The 20,010-nt window shown below is 39.0% G+C and overlaps 1 protein-coding gene and 1 pseudogene across 1 annotated transcript; one reads left to right on the top strand and one right to left on the bottom strand.

Moving 5' to 3' along the window:
* The first annotated feature begins 5,983 nt into the window (after nt 1-5,983).
* Nucleotides 5,984-7,190, top strand: LOC135227743 (putative olfactory receptor 10D4). The gene has a single exon (XM_064268352.1). It carries the CDS (start codon nt 6,240-6,242, stop codon nt 7,173-7,175), a length of 936 nt encoding a protein of 311 aa, XP_064124422.1. The 5' UTR covers nt 5,984-6,239; the 3' UTR covers nt 7,176-7,190.
* An 11,630-nt stretch (nt 7,191-18,820) lies between these two features.
* On the bottom strand, nt 18,821-19,785 carry LOC135227708 (putative olfactory receptor 10D4; annotated as a pseudogene).
* Nucleotides 19,786-20,010: the final 225 nt, after the last annotated feature.

Here is a 20,010-nt window from a genome sequence, read left to right as displayed (position 1 = left end):
ACAAATGTAGTGTTTAATATATTCAGTCTTCTAAAGGGTAAATTTTTTTTTCCATGATCATTTCCTTAATTTGTTCTTCATCTCTTGAAGAAAATAAAAATCCTGAGTACATAGTTTTTCTGAGTAAAATGTAAATAAAACACTAATTTAAAAAGTTGTTTCATTAAATATAAATACTTGATATATTTGAAACACATATAAAATCTATATTTAACACAAATAACTGATCAAAAATAAGTCTTTAGTATTTGCTTCAAAAGATGCAGATAAAATACAACTTATAATTACACTATTTCCTTTGTGGTAAAAATATATTTAACAAAACATTTGACAGTTCCACCATTTTTACATATATAACACTGACATTGATTACACTTATCATGCTGTATGGTCATTATCACAATCCTTCTTAATGTAATTATACTTCCATTTCTTATAATTCTGGAAACTGTACATATTTATACTTTATGGAGGAAAGGAAGCATAAAGAATAAGAAAATTTCTTGAGCTGTTTTATTAAAGTCTGCACTTACGATCACTGATTTGTTCTGAAACTGATATCATCACTGAAAACATTTCAGATTTGGGAATGTAGAATATTAGTGTTTTCACTGTGACCATCAAATTAACTTAGCATGTCTGCCTACATTCTAAGAAGTTCTGCCTGTATGTCTAACATAGCCCATGATATTTGTCTTTGGTGAGTAAAAGCTTACCAGACCAAGGTAATTAATTGAGATTGTGCTTGCCTGTCAAAGTGCACTTATCAGAGTTTCTGTTTGGAGTGATAAAAAAGTTTTGGAGGTAGATAATGGTAATGGTTGCACAACATTATGAATGTGATTAATGCCAATTAATTATAAGCTTAAAAATAATTAAAATAGCAAATTTTATTTTATATATATTTTGCCCAAAAACCCACCCAGTGCTATCGAGTCGATTTCTACTCATAGCAACCCTATAGGACAGAGTAGAACTGCACCTGGCAGATTTGAACTGCCGACACTTTGGTTAGCAGCTGTAGCACTTAACCACTACACCACCAGGGTTTCCATATATTTTACCAGGAAAGGTGTGTGTCAGGGTTGTATTCTTTCACCATACCTATTTAATCTGTGTGCTGAACAAATAATATGAGAAACTAGACTATATAAAGAAGAATGGGCCATCAGGATTGGAGGAAGACTCATTAACAACCTGCGTTATGTAGATGACATAACCTTGCTTGCTGAAAGTCAAAAGGACTTGAAGCACTTACTAATGAAGATCAAAGACCACAGCCTTCAGTATGGATTACACCTCAACATAAAGAAAACAAAAATCCTCACAACTGGACAAATGAGCAACATCATGATAAATGGAGAAAGGATTGAAGTTGTCAAGGATTTCATTTTACTTGGATCCACAATCAACAGCCATGGAAGCAGCTGTCGGGAAATCAAAAGATGCATTGCACTGGGTAAATCTGCTGCAAAGGACCTGTTTAAAGTGTTGAAGAGCAAAGATGTCGCCCTGAAGACTAAGGTGCACCTGACCCAAGCCATGGTATTTTCGATCGCATCATATGCATGTGAAAGCTGGACAATGAACAAGGAAGACAGAAGAAGAAGAGTTGACGCTTTTGAATTGTGGTGTTGGCAAAGAATATTGAATATACCATGGACTGCCAAAAGAAAGAAAAAATCTGTCTTGGGAGAAGTGCGGCCAGAATGTTTCTTAGAGGCAAGGATGGCAAGACTGCATCTTACATACTTTGGGCATGTATGATCCCTGAGGGATCAGTCCCTGGAGAATAACATCATGCTTGACAGAGTAGAGAGTCAGCAGAAAAGAGGAAGACCCTCAATGAGGTGGATTGACACAGTGGCTGCAACAATGAGCTCAAGCATAACAACGATTGTAAGGATGGCACAGGACCCGGCAGTGTTTCCTTCTGTTGTGCATAGGGTCGCTATGAGTCGGAACCGACTCGACGGCACTTAACAACAACAACATATTTCTTAAAAAGAACATTTATCATCTTTTTTACTTGCACATAATATCTTTTAAGCCAGTGAGTTTGATTCAAAACATTGAAGAGAATCAAGGATAAATAAAACCAAAAAGCAAAACAGTTGCTGTCAATTCGATTCTGACTCATGGCAACCACATGTGTTTTAGAACAGAATTGCTCCATAGGGTTTGCAATGGCTGTGATCTTTTAAAAGTAGATTGTCAGATCTTTCTCCTGAGAAGCCCCTGGGTGTATTCAAAGCACCAATCTTTCAGTTAGTAGCCAAGTGCTTAACTGTTGGAGCCACTCAGAGACTCCGTTAAGGATGTATAGGATGGTGGTATTATAAACCTTTCATATCCTCTTATCGTTAGTTAGATGTGTACCAAAAACATCAACTCTCTTTTTAAATAAAAATTCCAGGTGAATTTGGAGCAGCATAACTACCTACACGCTCCTTAAACAATGGGACTTGATAAACAGAAAGATCATAAACTTTGACCAAAAGATACCTTTGGTATTTTCTGTTCGTTTTGCACTTGTTTTTGAGCAATTTTGTTTTATAGGGAGAAAACAAACTGAGCCTGTTCTTTCTTCTGTAACTGAATGGTAGATTCAGGTTTTATAGAGCCCAAAGCTTGTTTAATTTTGGAACTTTTTTGAGGAAAAAAAAAAGAGGAAGAATATGAAAGCATCTTAATTTTGCAAAATTTATAAATTCTTATAGTCGTGTAAACACATTGGGAGCAGCTCATTCCTGAGCCTCTGGTGGGGCCTGACAGTGAAGGGCCTGAAGCTTAATCTTTAAGAGTTTACTGATAAACTCATGCTTCATTCTTAATCTCATGAAATGATACCTATTACCCTAGTCAGAAATCTAGGAATCATCTAACAAGAAGATTCCAATTTCTAAATAATCTCCAAAAGATCTCTATAACCCCTTCTCAGTTTTCCTCAGATCGCCTCACAGTTAATTCAAGTTTTCACTGTGTCTTAACTGGACCTCTCAGTTTCCGAACTGCCTTCAGTCTTTCTCCTCAAGGGTGTGTTTAACATGGCTTTTAGTGTGATAATGTTTACATGAAACTATGATCCCCCCATCACTGCAAACACACACCCCAGCTTATCTCGCTCTAGGTGTAAAAGGCAAATTAGGCCATTCTCCTTCTGGACTCTCAATCATTAGCTCTCACTATACCCCCTCCCCTACCCTGCTCTTTCCATCCAACCTTACCCCACACAAACTTCAATATCCACTCATTGCTGTGCACCTTAACCTTCTGTTCCTGAATCTGGTAAATTCATTGTGTCTTCTCTTTTCTCTGTTGATAACAACCCTACACATTCTCCAAGATATTGTTGTAATATAACCTATTTATGAAAAGTGTCTACAGCTCTCTCATACCAGGCAAAGCAGATCCATTCTTCCTCTTTGCTACCACTGGGCCTCAAACGACTTGATACTCTCGTCACAGTCCTGTGTTACTGCAAAAAACAAAGGCTTCTGAGTCCTAAAGAGGCAGCCAAATCCCAGCTCCCTCTAAGGTATGCCCCATGATCTGGGGCAAGTCATTCAGCTTCTATGATTCTTACTTTTCTCATTTGCAGAAGATTTCTTCAGAGTTTTTTGAGGTTTAAATAAGATTATAAAACATCCTTTTTCTCCCTGATGGACTCTAGGATTTTTTAAGCAGAGGAACTATGTTTAAACACCCCCTCTCCACCATTTTTTCTCTCCTGGCAAGTAACTAGTGCCTGGCATATAATTGGTACTCAACGTTTTTTTGAATAAATGGATACATGTATACATAAATAAAAGAATTAATGTCTTCATGGAAAAAATTGGTAAACCACTACCATTTAAAAAAAAAAAATTGAGTATGCAAGGCATTTAACATGGAAGCTTTAACAGACACTAAGCAGTATAAATCTATGGAGCCCTGATGGCACAGTGTTTAAGAGCTTGGCTGTTACCCAAAAGGGCAGCATTCAAACCCACCAGCTACTCCTTGGAAACCCTATGGGGCAGTTCGATTCTGTCCTATAAGATGGCTATAGGTTGGACTTTACAGCATTTTTTTTTTTAAAGAAGTATAAGACAGATACTTCAAATAATAGCTGAAAATTTTATTTGGCCCCTCAGTCTATTTCTTCCCCCTTTCTCCTGCAATAGTCCTTTCTTTGACCCACTGGGGCACTGCCCGTCTCCATTCCACTGTGCCCTGTACCCTGGCCCCAGGGGTAAGCATATGACTCAGTGAGGAAATCAGATTTGAATCTGGAGATGAGGCACTCAGAAACAAATGGCAGCTGAGGCTGAATCATCGGATGGCACTGCCCTGACACTACTTTATAAACTCTTATTGCTGAGGTCCCTGGAGCTGCCCAACTCCCACCCTTCTATGGGCTGAATTTTTCAATTTCTTCAATTCTCTGAGCTACCTCAGTTACTATTGCTTGCAATAAGTCAACACTAAGTGGCACAGGGTTTTTTTTTTTTTTTTTAAGTGGCACAGTGTAGTAAAATAACATAATTTATTAATAAAGATAGTACATGCACTTGAAAAGTTAGTAATCACGAAAATGCACATCAAATACTTGTGATATGTAGGTCAAATGAATTTTTTGAAAATGATTATTTTACTGAAGAAATTTCACAAAGGAAATCAGAAATCTTGTTCTCTCCTCTCTTTCTCTCTTATTTTTCTGTCTTTCTGTCTTATTTCTAAGGTGCAGTGACACCAAGGAGTTAATTGGTCTTTTGCTCAGTAAGGTCCCTGACTTGAAGGGTTTATACCCAAAGGTCTTCCTTGGTTGATTAAAATCTCCTGTGTTTGGGGATTGTTGCTGTTCCGGGGTTGGAGAAAGAAATTATCATAAGGGAGCTGAAGCACACTTGGGTTTGTGATATTCTATTTCAAAGTGATTGAAAAAAAAATTCAGAATATCTACCTGCAGAGTGCAAGCTGATGTGGGCTCCTTCCTTCTGCTGGGGAAGGAAAGGAAAACACCACCCAGTAGCACCAAGCAGCTGTGCTCCCTGTTTGCCATGTAAGTGCCCAAATTGTGTTCTTCACTTTCCACTTTAGCTCTCACTCTGTCCTCCACTCACAATAACAAGAAAAAAAATATATATATATGGATATAGATGAGGTCTTAGACAGTAGGATTCATGGTTGATCTATAATTTAACAATTTCACTGTTTCAGACCAGTTAAAACAGGTAGAAAAGATGCCAGACTATTTTAAAATACGAGAATTGGGAGAGTTTCTACTAGCCCTGCCCCTGTGTCTTCTGGTGCCATAAAATGAGGATATTGCTTAACTTAGATCCGGTTAGACAATTGCTGACTTCGAAGACCTAGAGGGAGGCTACCAGTTACCCAAGTGTGCTAAATTCAGGTTACTCCGGAGCACAGGGACCCTGTTTATCTAGTTTTCTGTTTATTAAGATTAAGGGTTTATCTAAGACTCTTCTTTTGGCTAGTTTCTCATTGTTCACCCTCACACCTAAGGGGAGAATGTCCGAAAGATACTGTATTTTTGCATATGTAGCTTATATGATCATAAATGATTTTTGGATGGTTAATGTAAACAATGAGCCCTGGTGGCACAGTGGTCAAGAGCTCAACTGCTAACCAAAAGGTCGGCAGTTGGAATTCACCAGGCACTCCTTGGAAACCCTTTGCAGCAGTTCTACTCTTCCTTATAGGGTCGCTATGAGTCAGAAACGACTCAATGGCAAGGAGTTTGGTTTTTGGCTTTTGAATGTAACCAAATTGCCTTAGATGAATACAAGAACTGGAATGAGACCTTTTTATAAAGACATTGAATCATTTTCTTTGTTCCTTCAGAACTACAAAGTAGCATTTGGAATAATGTAATTCAATAGTATAGGTGAAGAATGTGAGATAAATGGCTAGGACTAAATATTCTCATATCTTGAATGTGATAAAGTAAAGCTTCTGGGTGAGAGTGTTAATGAAAGACATCTGTAATTGGAGACCACACTGCAGAGAGATAGCCAATATGCAGAGACAGACAGATCAAGACAAATGTATCAGGAAGCACTACTCTGATTCAAATTATTACATTAAAAAATTTTTAAATTTTATATTGCTATTCAAATATCTAGATCGTTTTTTGCTTTCCCACTTCATTGATCTAAACATAGATCATTTAAATACATACTGAATTTAATCAAACTTTTTTTCACAGACACATAAGACTTGATTCTTCCAGAAAAATGAGAAATCACACAATGGTGACTGAATTCATCCTGCTGGGAATTCCTGAGACAAAGGGACTAGAGACAGTTCTTTTTTTCCTGTTCTCATCATTATATTTATGTACCCTCTTGGGAAATGTGCTCATCCTTACAGCTATCCTCTCTTCCTCTCAGCTTCACACTCCCATGTATTTATTCTTGGGAAACCTCTCCATGTTTGACCTAGGTTTCTCCTCAACCACTGCTCCCAAGATGCTGTTATACCTCTCAGGGCAGAGCCAGGTTATCTCTTTTCAAGGCTGTGTGGCCCAACTCTTCTTCTACCACTTCTTGGGGTGCACTGAGGGTTTCCTATACACTGTGATGGCCTATGACCGCTTTGTGGCCATATGTTACCCTTTGAGATATATGGTCATCATGAACCACAGAGTCTGCTCTGTCTTGGCCACAGGGACCTGGATGAGTGGCTGCATCCATGCCATCATCCTAACCTCCCTCACTTTCCAGTTACCCTACTGTGGCTCTAATGAGGTGGGCTACTACTTCTGTGACATCCCTGCAGTCTTACTGCTAGCTTGTGAAGATACGTCTCTAGCCCAGAGGGTAGGTTTTACAAATATTGGTCTTTTGTCTCTCATTTGCCTTTTCCTCATCCTTGTCTCCTACATTCGCATTGGGATTTCTATATCAAAAATCCGCTCAGCAGAGGGAAGGCAGCGAGCATTCTCTACTTGCAGTGCCCACATCACTGCCATTCTTTGTGCTTATGGGCCAGTCATCATCATCTATCTACAGCCCAACCCCAGTCCCGTGCTTGGTGCTACAATTCAGATACTGAATAATCTTGTAACCCCCATGTTGAATCCACTGATCTACAGCCTGAGAAATAAGGATGTAAAATCAGCCCTGAGGAATGTATTTTCCACTAGAAGCTTCACCTTGGAGAATACATAAGAAAACCTCAATCCTTGCTGGACATAGGTTGATTCTAAATTTCTTAGGACAAATTCCCATCTGGAGATCCCAAGGCATGCTGAAATGAAATGTTTCATGAATCAGTCTACCATTTATGTTTGCTAAGTTTTAAAAAACACACCTGTTTTTATATTATCCTGTGTTTTATCATGAAATATATCCCATAGAATCACTTAGCAGACATTGAATTGATTCTTGTATATGGAAATTCTCTCCCAGCACCACCATTTCCCGAACATATTCCTTAGTTCTTTCAATTTTTGAAAAACTTGAGAGGGCATTTGTTTTCTCTGAATCTCTGTTAAAAGTACATTCATGTATATCTAGAGGGAAGAGAGAATGGAAAGAGCAAAAAAAAAAAAAAAAAATCAAGAAACCCTAGCTTAATACAGAATATTAGAATTCTGGATCCTTTCTTTTGGAGAGTATAATTTCCCATTTCCTGTCAATCAATACCCATACTCAAACTGACTTAATGTTTAAGGTAAGATTTTTCTAGTGTCCATGTTACCTTTTCATTCATTTGGAATCTAGATACTCCTTGGATTACGAGACCCCTGGAAGGCTATTAACTGAGGTCACTTCTTATTAACTCCTAGAAGAATCTGCTTTGGTTTAATATCATGTGCTTAACTTTGGTAAAAGGTGGCCAAGAAAAAAACAATTGAGTTTAACTATGTTATTGCATTTTTTTTAGTGGAAAAGTTGATACACTTCTGAGTCTATCATAGAAAGCTCATGTTGCAGTTTTCATTTAAATTCATATAGCAATAATAATTTTGTCTACTTATAATAAGATCTACATAAATTAATTTTTATTCCTTTATACTCTGTGTTCCAGGATGCTGAGTGGAAAAAAATATATACATTTATAGAAATGGTGTTAAATTTTACATTAACCTACTCTCATTCTTCCTTTTCTCACTTTGTTTTCTCTTTCTGTTTACATGTGACTAATATGTTTCTTATGGCTTTTTTTGTGAGCCATACCAAGTCCAATTTGGAAATAAGCAAGGAATAAATAATGCACTAAAACAAAACAAAAAAAAAAACCTATATTTTAGATTTAAACCAAAATGTTCCATAATGGAATTCTTGTTGCCTTTCTTCTCTTACCTTCATTTTCTGTCTATTAATGCAGGTGACTGAAAAATCAGTTCATGGTGTGGAAACTATGAGATGTCACACTTCAGTGTGGAGTGAGCTACTAGAAAATACTAAACATGCTCCAATGACAGGAGATGGTAGTCATCAGTGTGTTCTGGTTTGCTGTATAAGAATCTCTAATGTGAGATACTGTAATTGCTACACAAGAAAACAGGTAGTCACTCCTGCTAGAAATCAGATGGACACTAAACCAATTGCAAGCAACCTTAGTGACACTGAAGATCCTTCCAGATAGAATAATTAGTTTGAAAAATTAAACATCAAATATCAAAGGATAAAATGTGACTAAAGGTTAAATTTTACCTTATCTCTTTAATGTACATGTCAAACAATTTAATAGCTATCATTAGAGCATGGTGGTTATAATTTTAAATGTTCCACTAGATGAGAAACACAACAGCCAATGCTATCCCTTGTTTTGGTGCCTAGTCATCTCTTTCTTTCCTTTTCTAGACTCCAAGGATTCATGTTAATTGCCTTCTATCTTTCTAAATGTAAACACCCGTGCTTTCTTTGCTGTACTCTGCTTTTTGGCAGGCAAATGCTGAAGTAGACACATTTCACAACTTCCACTTTTCTGTTCTTCAATAGCGCACACACACATTTTTCGCTTTAAGCATTTTGCCACTTTTCAGTACAAAGAAACAGATGGTGATACTAAAGAATAATAAATACTCATAAAATTACAATGGTTTAGAAAAATCGCTCCAAATCTTACCCTAATAATTTTTCTATGATATGTATTAAAATGCAGCTCCATCTGGTCCTGACTTCCTCATCTCTTCCAAAGTCTGCACCTTCCATCCAAGGGTTAGGTTTACCTTGGACCCAGAAATTTATTTAATTAGTAATGGCAGAAACCAAACTAGAATTCAAGTCTTCTGGTTTGAATTTTAGTTCTCTTTCTTCTCCACACACTTACATTGCCAAGTGAGAAAATTATTGATGAACTTTCTGCTACAAACTGGTTATTCTCCAGACAAGTCATCATAAAAATAAAAGTATTAAATAAATAAATAAACATAATTTCGTGGCAGAAGTGTCGTGTTTATTGAAACAGTTTTATTGCTTCTCACATTTAATATGCAAAAGCTTTTATATGTCAAAATATACATACTACAAAGGAATAATTATATTAATAATGGCTACTTTTTTTTTCTGATGAAGCATCCTTGAAAATTCATCAAATCGTGTTTTCTTTTAATTTGGACATAAATTCAGACCTAAAAGCTCCAAAGTAGTTAAAAAAAATCTATGTGTACCTATCTAAGTCATCTAGTGCTGCTATAATAGAAATACCACAAGAGGATGGCTTTAACAAAGAAAAGTTTATTCTCTCACAGTCCAATAGGCTACAAGTCCAAATTCAGGGTGTCAGCTCCAAGAGGAAGGCTTTCTCTCTCCATCAGCTTCAGAAGAAGTTTCCTTGTCATCAATCATCTCCTGGTCAAAGAGCTCCTCAGGCACAGGGACCCCAGGTCCATAGGAAGCACTCTGCTCTTGGTGCTGCTTTCTTGGTGGTGTGAGGTCCCCAACTCTCTACTTGCTTCCCTTTTCTTTTATCTCTTGAGAGATAAAAGGTGTTGCGGGCCACACCCTGGGGAAATTCTCTTTACATTGGATCAGGGAGATGACCAGAGTAAGGATGGTGTTACAATCCCATCCTAATCTTTTTAACATAAAACTACAACCACAAAATGGAGGACAACCACTCAATACTGAGAATCATGGCCTAACCAAATTGATACACATATTTTGGGGGGGACATAATTCATCCATGACATTTCACCCTTTGCCCCAACAAAAATCACATCCTTGCAATATGCAAAATATATTCATCCCATCATATCATAGCAAAAGTCTTAACTCCAAGTCCAGAATCCAAAAATTCCTCTTTATCTGTGAAATCTAGAATACAAGTTACCTGCTTCCAAAGGTACAATGGCAGAACAGGCACAAGCTAGACATTTCCAATACAAACAGGAGAAACTGGAGGGAAAGGGGATAACAGGCACCAAGCAAGTCAGCAGAACATTACATTAGCCCTCAATGCTTTGAAAATAATCCTCTGTTCTCTGAGTCAATTTATGCAATGGCCCTGCCCTCCAGACTCTAGGTATTGGCCACACTCTCCAGATTCTGAGTGGAGGCCCCTTGGCCGTGGGCTTCAGCTCTGCCTTCCAGGCCCACTGGGACAGCTACTCAGCTCCCTTGACTTTAGGTGCACCATCCTCCTAGTCCATCTGAGTGGCAACTCCACCCTTAGAAACACCAGAGGCCATGGCTCTACCCTTTGAAACCTCTGAGGCCATTGCCATACCTTTTGAAACTGAGGCAGCTTGGCTTCTTGTATTGTCTCTTTAGCTTCTGCTTCCTGGTTTCTTGGCCTCTAAACTCCTCAGGCCTCATGCTCACATCTGCCCTGCTGGGGCAAGTGTTCCAAAACTCTGTAGCTCCACTGATAAGTGCCTGAAGGCACCCCACTCTACCAGGAAGCCTCCTGTGCACAGGCACTCAGCTCTCACTCTGTGGGTTGGCTCCAGCACTGTCTTGCACTGGTCTCCTGGTTCTGCTGTTGCTGGTTCCCTGCTGTTGCTGCTTCTCTGCCACTGTGGGTTCTCTGCTGTGTTGGTCCTCTGCTGCTGTTGCAATTCTATCCATTCACAGTTTCAAAACTGCTTCCATGTTTTGTATCTGTTAAGCAGCACCCCACTCTCTGGGTACCAAATTCTGTCTTAATCATCTAGTGCTGCTGTAACAGGAATACCACAAGTGGATGGCCATAACAAAGAAAATTTATTCTCTCACAGTCCAGTAGGCTACAAGTCCAAATTCAGGGTGTCAGCTCAAGGGGGAAGGCTTTCTCTCTCCATCAGCTCTAGAGGAATTTTCCTTGTCATCAATCTTTCCCTGGTCAAGGAGCTCCTCAGGCACAGGGACCCCAGATCCAAAGGACACGCTCTGCTCCTGGTGCTGCATTCTTGGTGGTATGAGGTCCCCAACTCTCTGCTTACTTCCCTAAGGTGGCGCAGGCCACACCCCAGGGAAACTCTCTTTACACTAGATCAGGGAGGTGACCTGAGTAAGGGTGGTGTTACAATCCCACCTTAATCCTTTTAACATAAAATTACAACCACAAAATGGAGGACAACTACTCAATACTGGAAAGCATGGCCTAACCAAGTTGATACACACATTTTTGGGGGGTGGGGGGCAGAATTCAATCCATGACAGTACCCTTTACTCAGATTCCTAAAATGTTAACATTATATTATATAGGGTTATTCCCTCTCATTTTTTTTTTTTTTTTTTCTGAACTAGAGTAAATTGTAGACATGATGAGTTGCAAACATAATGCTGGTTTTCCTTACATACTTTACTTAGAGTGTGTTTCCTAAAAAATAAGGGCACCCTTACAAATGTCAAAATAGAAAATTAACACTGATACCATACTCTTATCTAACTTATAGACTTTCTTCAGATTTTACCAGTTTTCCTTATAGTGCCCTTTATGGTAAAAGAAATTCAAGGATTATACATTGCAATAATGTTGTCCTTTCTCTTTGATTTCCTTTCATGTACAATAATTCCTGTTTCATCCTTTATATTCCATGTTATTGACGTTTTTGAGGAGTTTACTCCTGGTATTTTGTAGAATGGAGCCCTGGTGGCACAGTGGTTAAAAGTTATGCCTGTTAACCAAAAGGTCAGCAGTTTGATCCACCAGCTGATCCTTGGAAACTCTGTAGGGCAGTTTTACTCTGAAATCAACTCAAGAGCAATGAGATTTTTTTTTCTTTTTGTGGAAAATCCCTCAGTTTGAGTTCATCTGATGTTTCCTCCTGATTAGATTCGGGTTATGGTTATTTTTTTCCAGGATTAACTCAGAAATGATGCTGTTTTTCTCAGTACATCATATTAGGAGGTACTTTCTGTAGATCAGCCCCCTTACTAGTGAGGTTACTTCATTCTTTTAGTTAAGGTGAGATCTGCCAAGTTTCTCAACCACAAAGCTACTATTTTACCCTTTGTTTTTTTTTTAATTAATAATAATCTTTTTCGTGGGGAGGTATTTTGATATTAAATAAATATTCTGTTACTCCTTGAATTTTTACCTGCTAGTTTTTTTTTTTTTTTTTAGTTTTTAGCGTCCATGAATGATTCTTACCTGAATTCATTATTATTATGATAGTTGCCAAATGGTGGTTTTCCAATTTCATCATTCCTTCTGTATTTATTAACTGACTTTCACTCTAAGGAGGAGCTTCTCCTCCTCACCTGTTTATTTATTTGTTTATTTATTGATCTACATTTAAAATGGTATTCTAACAAATAAACTGAATAAAGCATGTGATACCTGCCCTGAGGCAGGCTGTCAGTTAGAATCATAGAATAAGATGACCGTACTCGGACATCATTTTTCACTAGGGAAGGAGTGTCATGGATTGAATTGTGTCCCCCCAAAATATGTATCAATTTGGCTAGGTCATGATTCCCCATATTGTGTGATTGTCTACCATTTTGTCATCTGATGTGATTTTCCCATGTGTTGTAAACCTTACCTCTATGATGTTAATGCAGTTACATAGAGGTCAGTTGTGTTAATGAGGCAGGACTCTGTCTGTAAGAATGGATTGTGTCTGTAGCCAATTCTTTTGAGATATAAAAGAGAGAAACGAGCAGAGAGAAGGGGGGCCTCATATCACCAAGAAAGCAGAACTAGCAACAAAGCATGTCCTTTGGACCCGGGGTTCCTCCTCAGAGAAGCTCTTAGTCTAAGGGAAGGTTGCCACCACTGCAAATTCCCAAATTTTGCAATATATAGGAATCTGACATTCCCCTCCCCAAAACAGAAAGACCTATAGGTGGATTCTTCCCCAGAGTATTGGTAGCCTAATACCATGATACATCTCTTAGTGGATATTTCTCCCAGTTGGATTTTAATTTCAAATTCACAGTGTATGGGCTCCATGGAAACTTCAGAGATTGACTGGACTCTTTATAGGTTGACATAAAAAATTTTCTCCTTTCTCAAACATATATGTGTTTCACATAGTTTTTGGTTGCCCCAACAACTGGGTTGAAATAGTGCCATATACTGGGTCAGACCCCTGATGACATAGTGGTTAAGTGTTTGAATCCACCAGCTGCCCCTTGGAAACCGTATGGAGTAGGTCTACTCTGCCCTAAAGGGTCCTACTGGATCCTGAAAATACTATTTTCTTTAGGATGTTGCTATATGGCTAAGAATTTGCCTTTGTTTTTAATGCTTTAGATACAGAACAAGGAGCCCTGGTAACACACTGGTTAAGCACTTGGCTACTAAATTAATGTCAGCTGCTCCAGGGGAGAAAGATGGGGCAGTCTGCTTCCATAAAGATTACAGCCTTGGAAACCCTCTGGGGCAGTTTTACTCTGTCCTATAGGGTTGCTATGAGTTGGAATAGATTCAACAAGAAGGAGTTTTTTCTTTTTTTAAGATACCGAACTGGTATTTTGAAACTGGCGTACGTCCACTTGGGAAAGTGGAAATTAATTAAAAGCCTCTGTGAGCCTCAAGGAGACGTGGTGGAGCAAGAGTTAAGCACTCGGCTGCTAACCTAAAGGTTGGCTGTTCTGAGGCAGAGCCTTCACAGTGCTGTATTAAAAACCCTATTTTCTTTGCTTGGCTTTCACCCCTACAGTGTTATATTAAAAACCCTATTTCCTTCACTGACTGGTTCCCTCCCTCCCTGCCGCCCCCCACCCCATAGCTTTGCATTTGAATCCTGCTTTCCCTTGGAGGTTACATGTAACCCCATTGTGTCTTCATAGTATAATTAAGAATGTTTCTGCCATAACTTTATGAACTCCCTACCTGTAATCCCTTTAAAAGTAACTTGCCTGCCCACCCTTGGGGAGCAGTCTTGGAAGCAGCAGCTCCCACTGAATCCTTGTCCTTATACAAATAAATAAAGGTGCCTTTCCTGTTCTCCCACCTATGTCTCTCATTTATTGGTCAATAAGAGCCATGACGGGCAAGAACCTAGGGTTTCTACCAGGTAACAGTTCAAACCCCTGCGGAGCTCTACAGGAGAAAGACTTGGCAATCTACTCCCGTAAAGATTACAGTTTAGAAAACCCTAGGAGGTAGTCTACTTTGACACATGCGGTCACTATGAGTCAAAAATAGACTTGCTGGCACCTAACAACAATAACAAAGGAGACTCACCCATTCCATCATGGAGAGCTCAGAATTTAGCCACAGAAAAAGAACGTGCCCATGATTCTGAAAAAAGTGACTCTATCTTAGAAAAAGATGACTATGAGATTATGCGGGCAGGATTTGGGGCTCTTAATTTCTTTATACTTTAATGTACAACAAAAGGGTATTTCATATTTGCATTTTAATTTTTTCTGAAAATTTAATAATAAAAATCATATTCAGAGTTGATAGTCATATGCAGTCTACTGTTGTTAGCCTTATATTTGGCATATTTTAACAGTGTTGTGAGTACTCATTTTATAGCTTGTTCTGTTGAGCTATACTGAATACCATGGCTAGACAAAATGTGATGAGAAATAGATTAGAGAGCGCATTTTTGACTGAGGGCGCAGCATGACCTTTACATTAAGTCAATGCACATTCTTTTCTAAGAAGAGCCATGCAGGACTGTCTGCTTCTCTTCAATGATCTCAAATCTACTCAGCTGTCTCTGAGTTGCTTGGCAACAAGCTGGCGGCAGTTGGTTTCTCACTCTCCCCCAGCAGAAGAGGGGAGGGCAAGTCAAGATGTTACTGGTTCTAGGATTTTAGAGGGAAAGAAACAGGATATACTCTTGCATTCTTAACCCAGTTTTATTAGTAATAAAACTAATATCATATTTTGATCCTCAATAACCTAGTGCCGTCGAGTCGATTCTGACCCATAGCGACCCTATAGGACAAAGTAGAACTGCCCCGTAGAGTTTCCAAGGAGCACCTGGTGGATTCGAACTGCCGACCCTTTGGTTAGCAGCTGTAGCACTTAACCACTACGCTACCAGAGTTTCCTGATCCTCAGTAGGATCCTTATATTTGCTTATCAATTGTTAGTACTCAGAGATGAGGAAATGGACAGGAAGTGATAAGGTTTCCTCAGTATACATTATTATATCATTCTATCCTCACGTTGTTATGATATTTCACACCAGGCAAAGTTATTTACAAGCAAATGGAAGGATTTATGAAGCACAATTCAAAAACTTTACTTAAAACTTTTCCTAACCTCAGCCTAATATGTATAAAGAGACATCACAAATACTCCCGTAGTACACATCAAGCTAAGCTGTATACTGAACACCTAACAACAGAGAGTAATTCTCCATCAATCATCAGAGCCTCTTTAAGTGATAGAAGCTATTGCCCATGAGAAATGAGCATCTTTCCTCCTCTCTTCCACCTTTTGAGTAATTCCATTACAACATGCTCAGATAGGGACTAAGGACCTGCCTTAAGTTTTTCACTCTTCCACTTAGCAGGTCATCCATTAAGTCCCATCTAGACACATTAGCAGGAAAGACCAACAGCTAGAAAAAGAAATCATCATTAGTAAAGTACAGGATCAGCAAAAATGAAAGAAATCCTCACTGAGAAGTATTGACACAATAGATGCAACAGTGGGCTCGATATCAAAAATCATGGAGATGGGGCAGGACTGGACAACTTTTCATTCTGTTATACATATGGTTGCCATGGGTTGGAGGTGGATCAACGGTAACTAAAAAAACAACAAACTCTATTTTTTAATTATTTGTTCTTAATTATCGCTTGCCCTTCCTAGATTTTACACCCTTATCACACATCAGTGGTCCCCTAAATGGAACCACAGTCTCATCCAACTCAGCCATCTGTCCACACTGATTCATATTACCTTTTTGAACAAAAACCATCTGATTATGCTGCTCACCAATGGCTCGCCACTGCCTTCAGTATGAAGTGCAAACTTGATAGCACACTCTGTAATGCCCTTCATTGCCCAATCCCTGCAGACCTTTCTATTCACATCCCTGCCACTTCTCTCCTCATATTCCTGACTTCAAAGGCATGAAACTGAGTTCCCATGAGTTGGAGCTGGCTCAAGAGCAACTAACAAACACAACAAACTATTTCTTAAACTATTTTTTCTTAACTATCACTTGCTTCCCTAGATATCACACCCTCATCACACGATGGTCCCTGAATGGAATCCCTACCACGCTCTCTTCCAACTCCAGCCTCTGTCCACGCTGATTCATATTACCTTTTAGAACACCATCTGATCATGCTGCTCAACAATGGCTCTCTACTGCCTTCAGTATGAAGTGCAAACTTGACAGCAAATCCTTTAAGGCCTTCATGGCCTAACCCCTGCAACCCTTACTATTCACATCCCTGCTACTTCACTCTTCATCCTCTTGACTTCAAAGGCATGAAGCTGAGTTGTGTTTCCTGGAACATCCTGTGTGTGCTCTGGGTCTCAGAAGGTTTGATAAACCAGCATAAATTCTCCAATTCAGACTCTTCTTGAATGGCACTTTTTCCATGATCTTGATACTGGAGAAGCGACTTCTCCTCTGAGTCTGTCTAGCCCGTATACATTGTTATTGACGGTCTTCCTTCAGCAGCATACTCTAAAGATAGTGAGAAATACAGACCTGCATTTAGTTCCCAGAGACACTACTTACTGGCTTTGGGAAATTGAGCTTATTACATCCTGGGCCTCAGTTTTCTCCTCTTCAGTTCTGAGTAATAGCACCCCCTCATCTGGATGTGGACAGGCTTAAAAAAAAAAAAAACCCGTTGCTGTCGAGTCGATTCTGACTCATAGCGACCCTATAGGACAGAATAGAACAGCCCCATAGAATTTCCAAGGAGCGCCTGGAGGATTCGAACTGCCGACCTTTAGGTTAGCAGCGGTAGAACTTAACCACTACACCACCAGGGTTTCCTGTGGATAGGCTTAGATAATATCAATTAAGTACCCATTCTACTGCTGGCTCAGAAGGTAAAACTGATTCTTAATTATTTATGGGAAAAGACATTTCTACTCTTTCTCACTTTCTCATCTGAGACCACTATAAAAGATCACTGTTACTATTACCATATTTTATGCAAATAGCACATGTCTTCTATGTTTGCTTGCTAAATGCTTCCTCCTCTCATTTGCATAAGTGCTGCCATGGTAACTTTTTTATATGTTGCTGTAAAATATTAGGATAGTACACTTGCAAAAATACTTGCTGGGGGTAGAGGGAGAGGCTGGCAAACAAATGTAGAAGGCCTGCCTTATTTGCATAAAAATAGGATACACCCTTCTGCCTTAGGAGCAGTAAAGTCACACAGACACACACATGCACATTGTCACAAAAGAGTGTTCTTAAATCAGAAACCTTCCCGAAACAAATGAAATACTCTAAAAATTGGAGAACCTATGAAAAAAATTATTAAACAATAATTATCATCTTTACTTCAAACTTTTTCTATTCTAACAAGAACTCTCTATCGCCTTCAGTGAATAAATATCTCAAAACTAAATAGAGTTAAAAACAAAGAGTAACTAAGCCTCATTTTTTGTATAAATAAATTTATTTATAACTCCATTTTGCTGAGGTTAACAGAAGCTGAAATCTCTGGAATGTGTCAAAGACTAGGTGACTCTGAAAGATAGAAACCTTCCCTTTCATGCATTGATATCATGCAGAGTAATTTTATGCATGTCGCTAAAAGTATCAATTTAACTCTAGCATTATTTATAGAAAATATAGTCATGAAAACTGTTGAAGTTTTGAATACTATTAGGTTATGAAAACATTTGTTTTTGCAAATATTTGCTTAAGATTATTGAAAAAGGAAGAAAATAAGAGAAAACTTTTAGTACTGCTGATAAAGAGTGACAAATGACTGAGATTCTTACTTATCTTGCAAATTGAGACTCGCAGATTGAGAAGAGACCTAATCTAGTTTACGTCATATAGCTCCAGATTTTTTTTTCTTTTTAGCAAGTTGGAGAACATTCCATGTAAATACAAAAGAAGTTCCTGAGATAAATATTTGTTGCAATTCCTGTAATACACAGGCAGCATTAGTACAAGGGTAAGACCCAAGGTTCACATCCCAGCTAGGCAACTTTCTAACTCTGTGACACCGGGAAAGTTTCTTAACTTTTCAGTGCCTTGGTTTTCACATCAAAAAAGATTGGGATAATAGTATTATTTATTTCATAGGATTGTTGTTGTAATTACATATGTCAGGATTTGTAAAGAGCACAGAATAGTGCCAGACGTGTGGTAAGCAATGTGAGGGGTTTTGCTGAAAAAAAATTGTATACATATAAAAACAAAATTCACACTAGACCTTATTCACCCTAGTATTTTGAGTGTTATACCCACTTAGCAATCACAAAATAGTATAAGCCTAATTGCCCCAGATAAACAAAGGCAACAGTGTGATATAAAAGCTTACTCCCAAAAAGTATGTCCTCCTGGGATTTGCACTTTTCTCAGAGCCAACTTTACATCCTTGTTTCTCAAGGTGTAAATCAAAGGATTAAGGGAAGGGGTAACAATATTATTCAACCCCTGAACCACAGTATCCAGTCACAGGCTGGAAGCAGGCCGGAGATAAATGAGCACCACAGGACCATAGAAGAGCAGGATGGAGGTCAGGTGGGCACTGCAGGTTGAGAAGGCTCTGCCCCTGCCTTCTGATGAGCTGATTCTCGATACTGAGATAAAAATGCGAGTATAAGAAGTGAGGACAAGAAGGAAGCACAGGAGAGCAAGAACACCTATGTTGGTGAAACTCACCGTCTGAGCCAGAGAGATATCAGCACAGCCTAGGGACAGCATCATGGGGATATCACAGGAGGAATTGTCCACCTCATTGGGGTCACAGTAGGGTAACTTAAAGACAAGGAATGTGAGGACAGAAGCATGCACACAGCTCCCTATCTAGGTGCCCAGAGTCAAGATGGTGCATAGCCGGTGGCTCATGATGACCGTGTATCACAAAGGGTGGCAGATGGCTGCAAAGTGGTCATAGACCATCACAGTGTACAGGAAACACTCAGTGCAGCCCAGGAAGTGATAAAAGAAGAGCTGGGTTGCACAGTCCTGGTAGGAGATGGTGTGGCTGTGCCCCATTAGGCAGAGCATCATTTTGGGAGAACTCACTGAAGGGAAAAATATGTCAAACACTGACAGGTTTCCCAGGAAGAAATACATGGGGGTATGGAGATTTTTTTTTTTTTTTTTTAATGGAGATTAGAAGAAGTGAGGATGGCCAGAAGAATGAGCTGGTTCTCCACCAGAGTGAGAAGGTATAAGCCCAGGAAAAAGACAAAGAGCACATTTTCCATCCCTTCTGTGTGAGGGATTACCATCAGGAGGAATTCAGTAACTGGAGTGTGATTCCTCGTCGTCATGGCCACTTAGTCCTAGAAGATCAAAGAATGGCCTCGCTGAGGTGAATGCCTTCATAGGACCCATTGAAACTGATGATACCTCTGTAATGTGAAGAAATTTAAATAAGAATCAGTCCTATTCTGTTGTCACTTCATGGGTGACATCAGGTAAGCCATACAGTTGTTTTTCATTTGTTTCCTCATAAGTAAAATGAAGGGAAAACACTAAAGGCAGTATAGAATAGA

The sequence above is a fragment of the Loxodonta africana genome, chromosome 15, assembly GCF_030014295.1.
Source record: "Loxodonta africana isolate mLoxAfr1 chromosome 15, mLoxAfr1.hap2, whole genome shotgun sequence".
In the NCBI taxonomy this organism is placed as follows: Eukaryota; Metazoa; Chordata; class Mammalia; order Proboscidea; family Elephantidae; genus Loxodonta; species Loxodonta africana.
This window is presented reverse-complemented; position numbering and strand designations above follow the sequence as displayed.

What these genes read in the sequence shown, in the direction of transcription:
- LOC135227743 (XM_064268352.1), top strand. Translation starts at nt 6,240, where the DNA reads ATGAGAAATCACACAATGGTGACTGAATTCATCCTGCTGGGAATTCCT.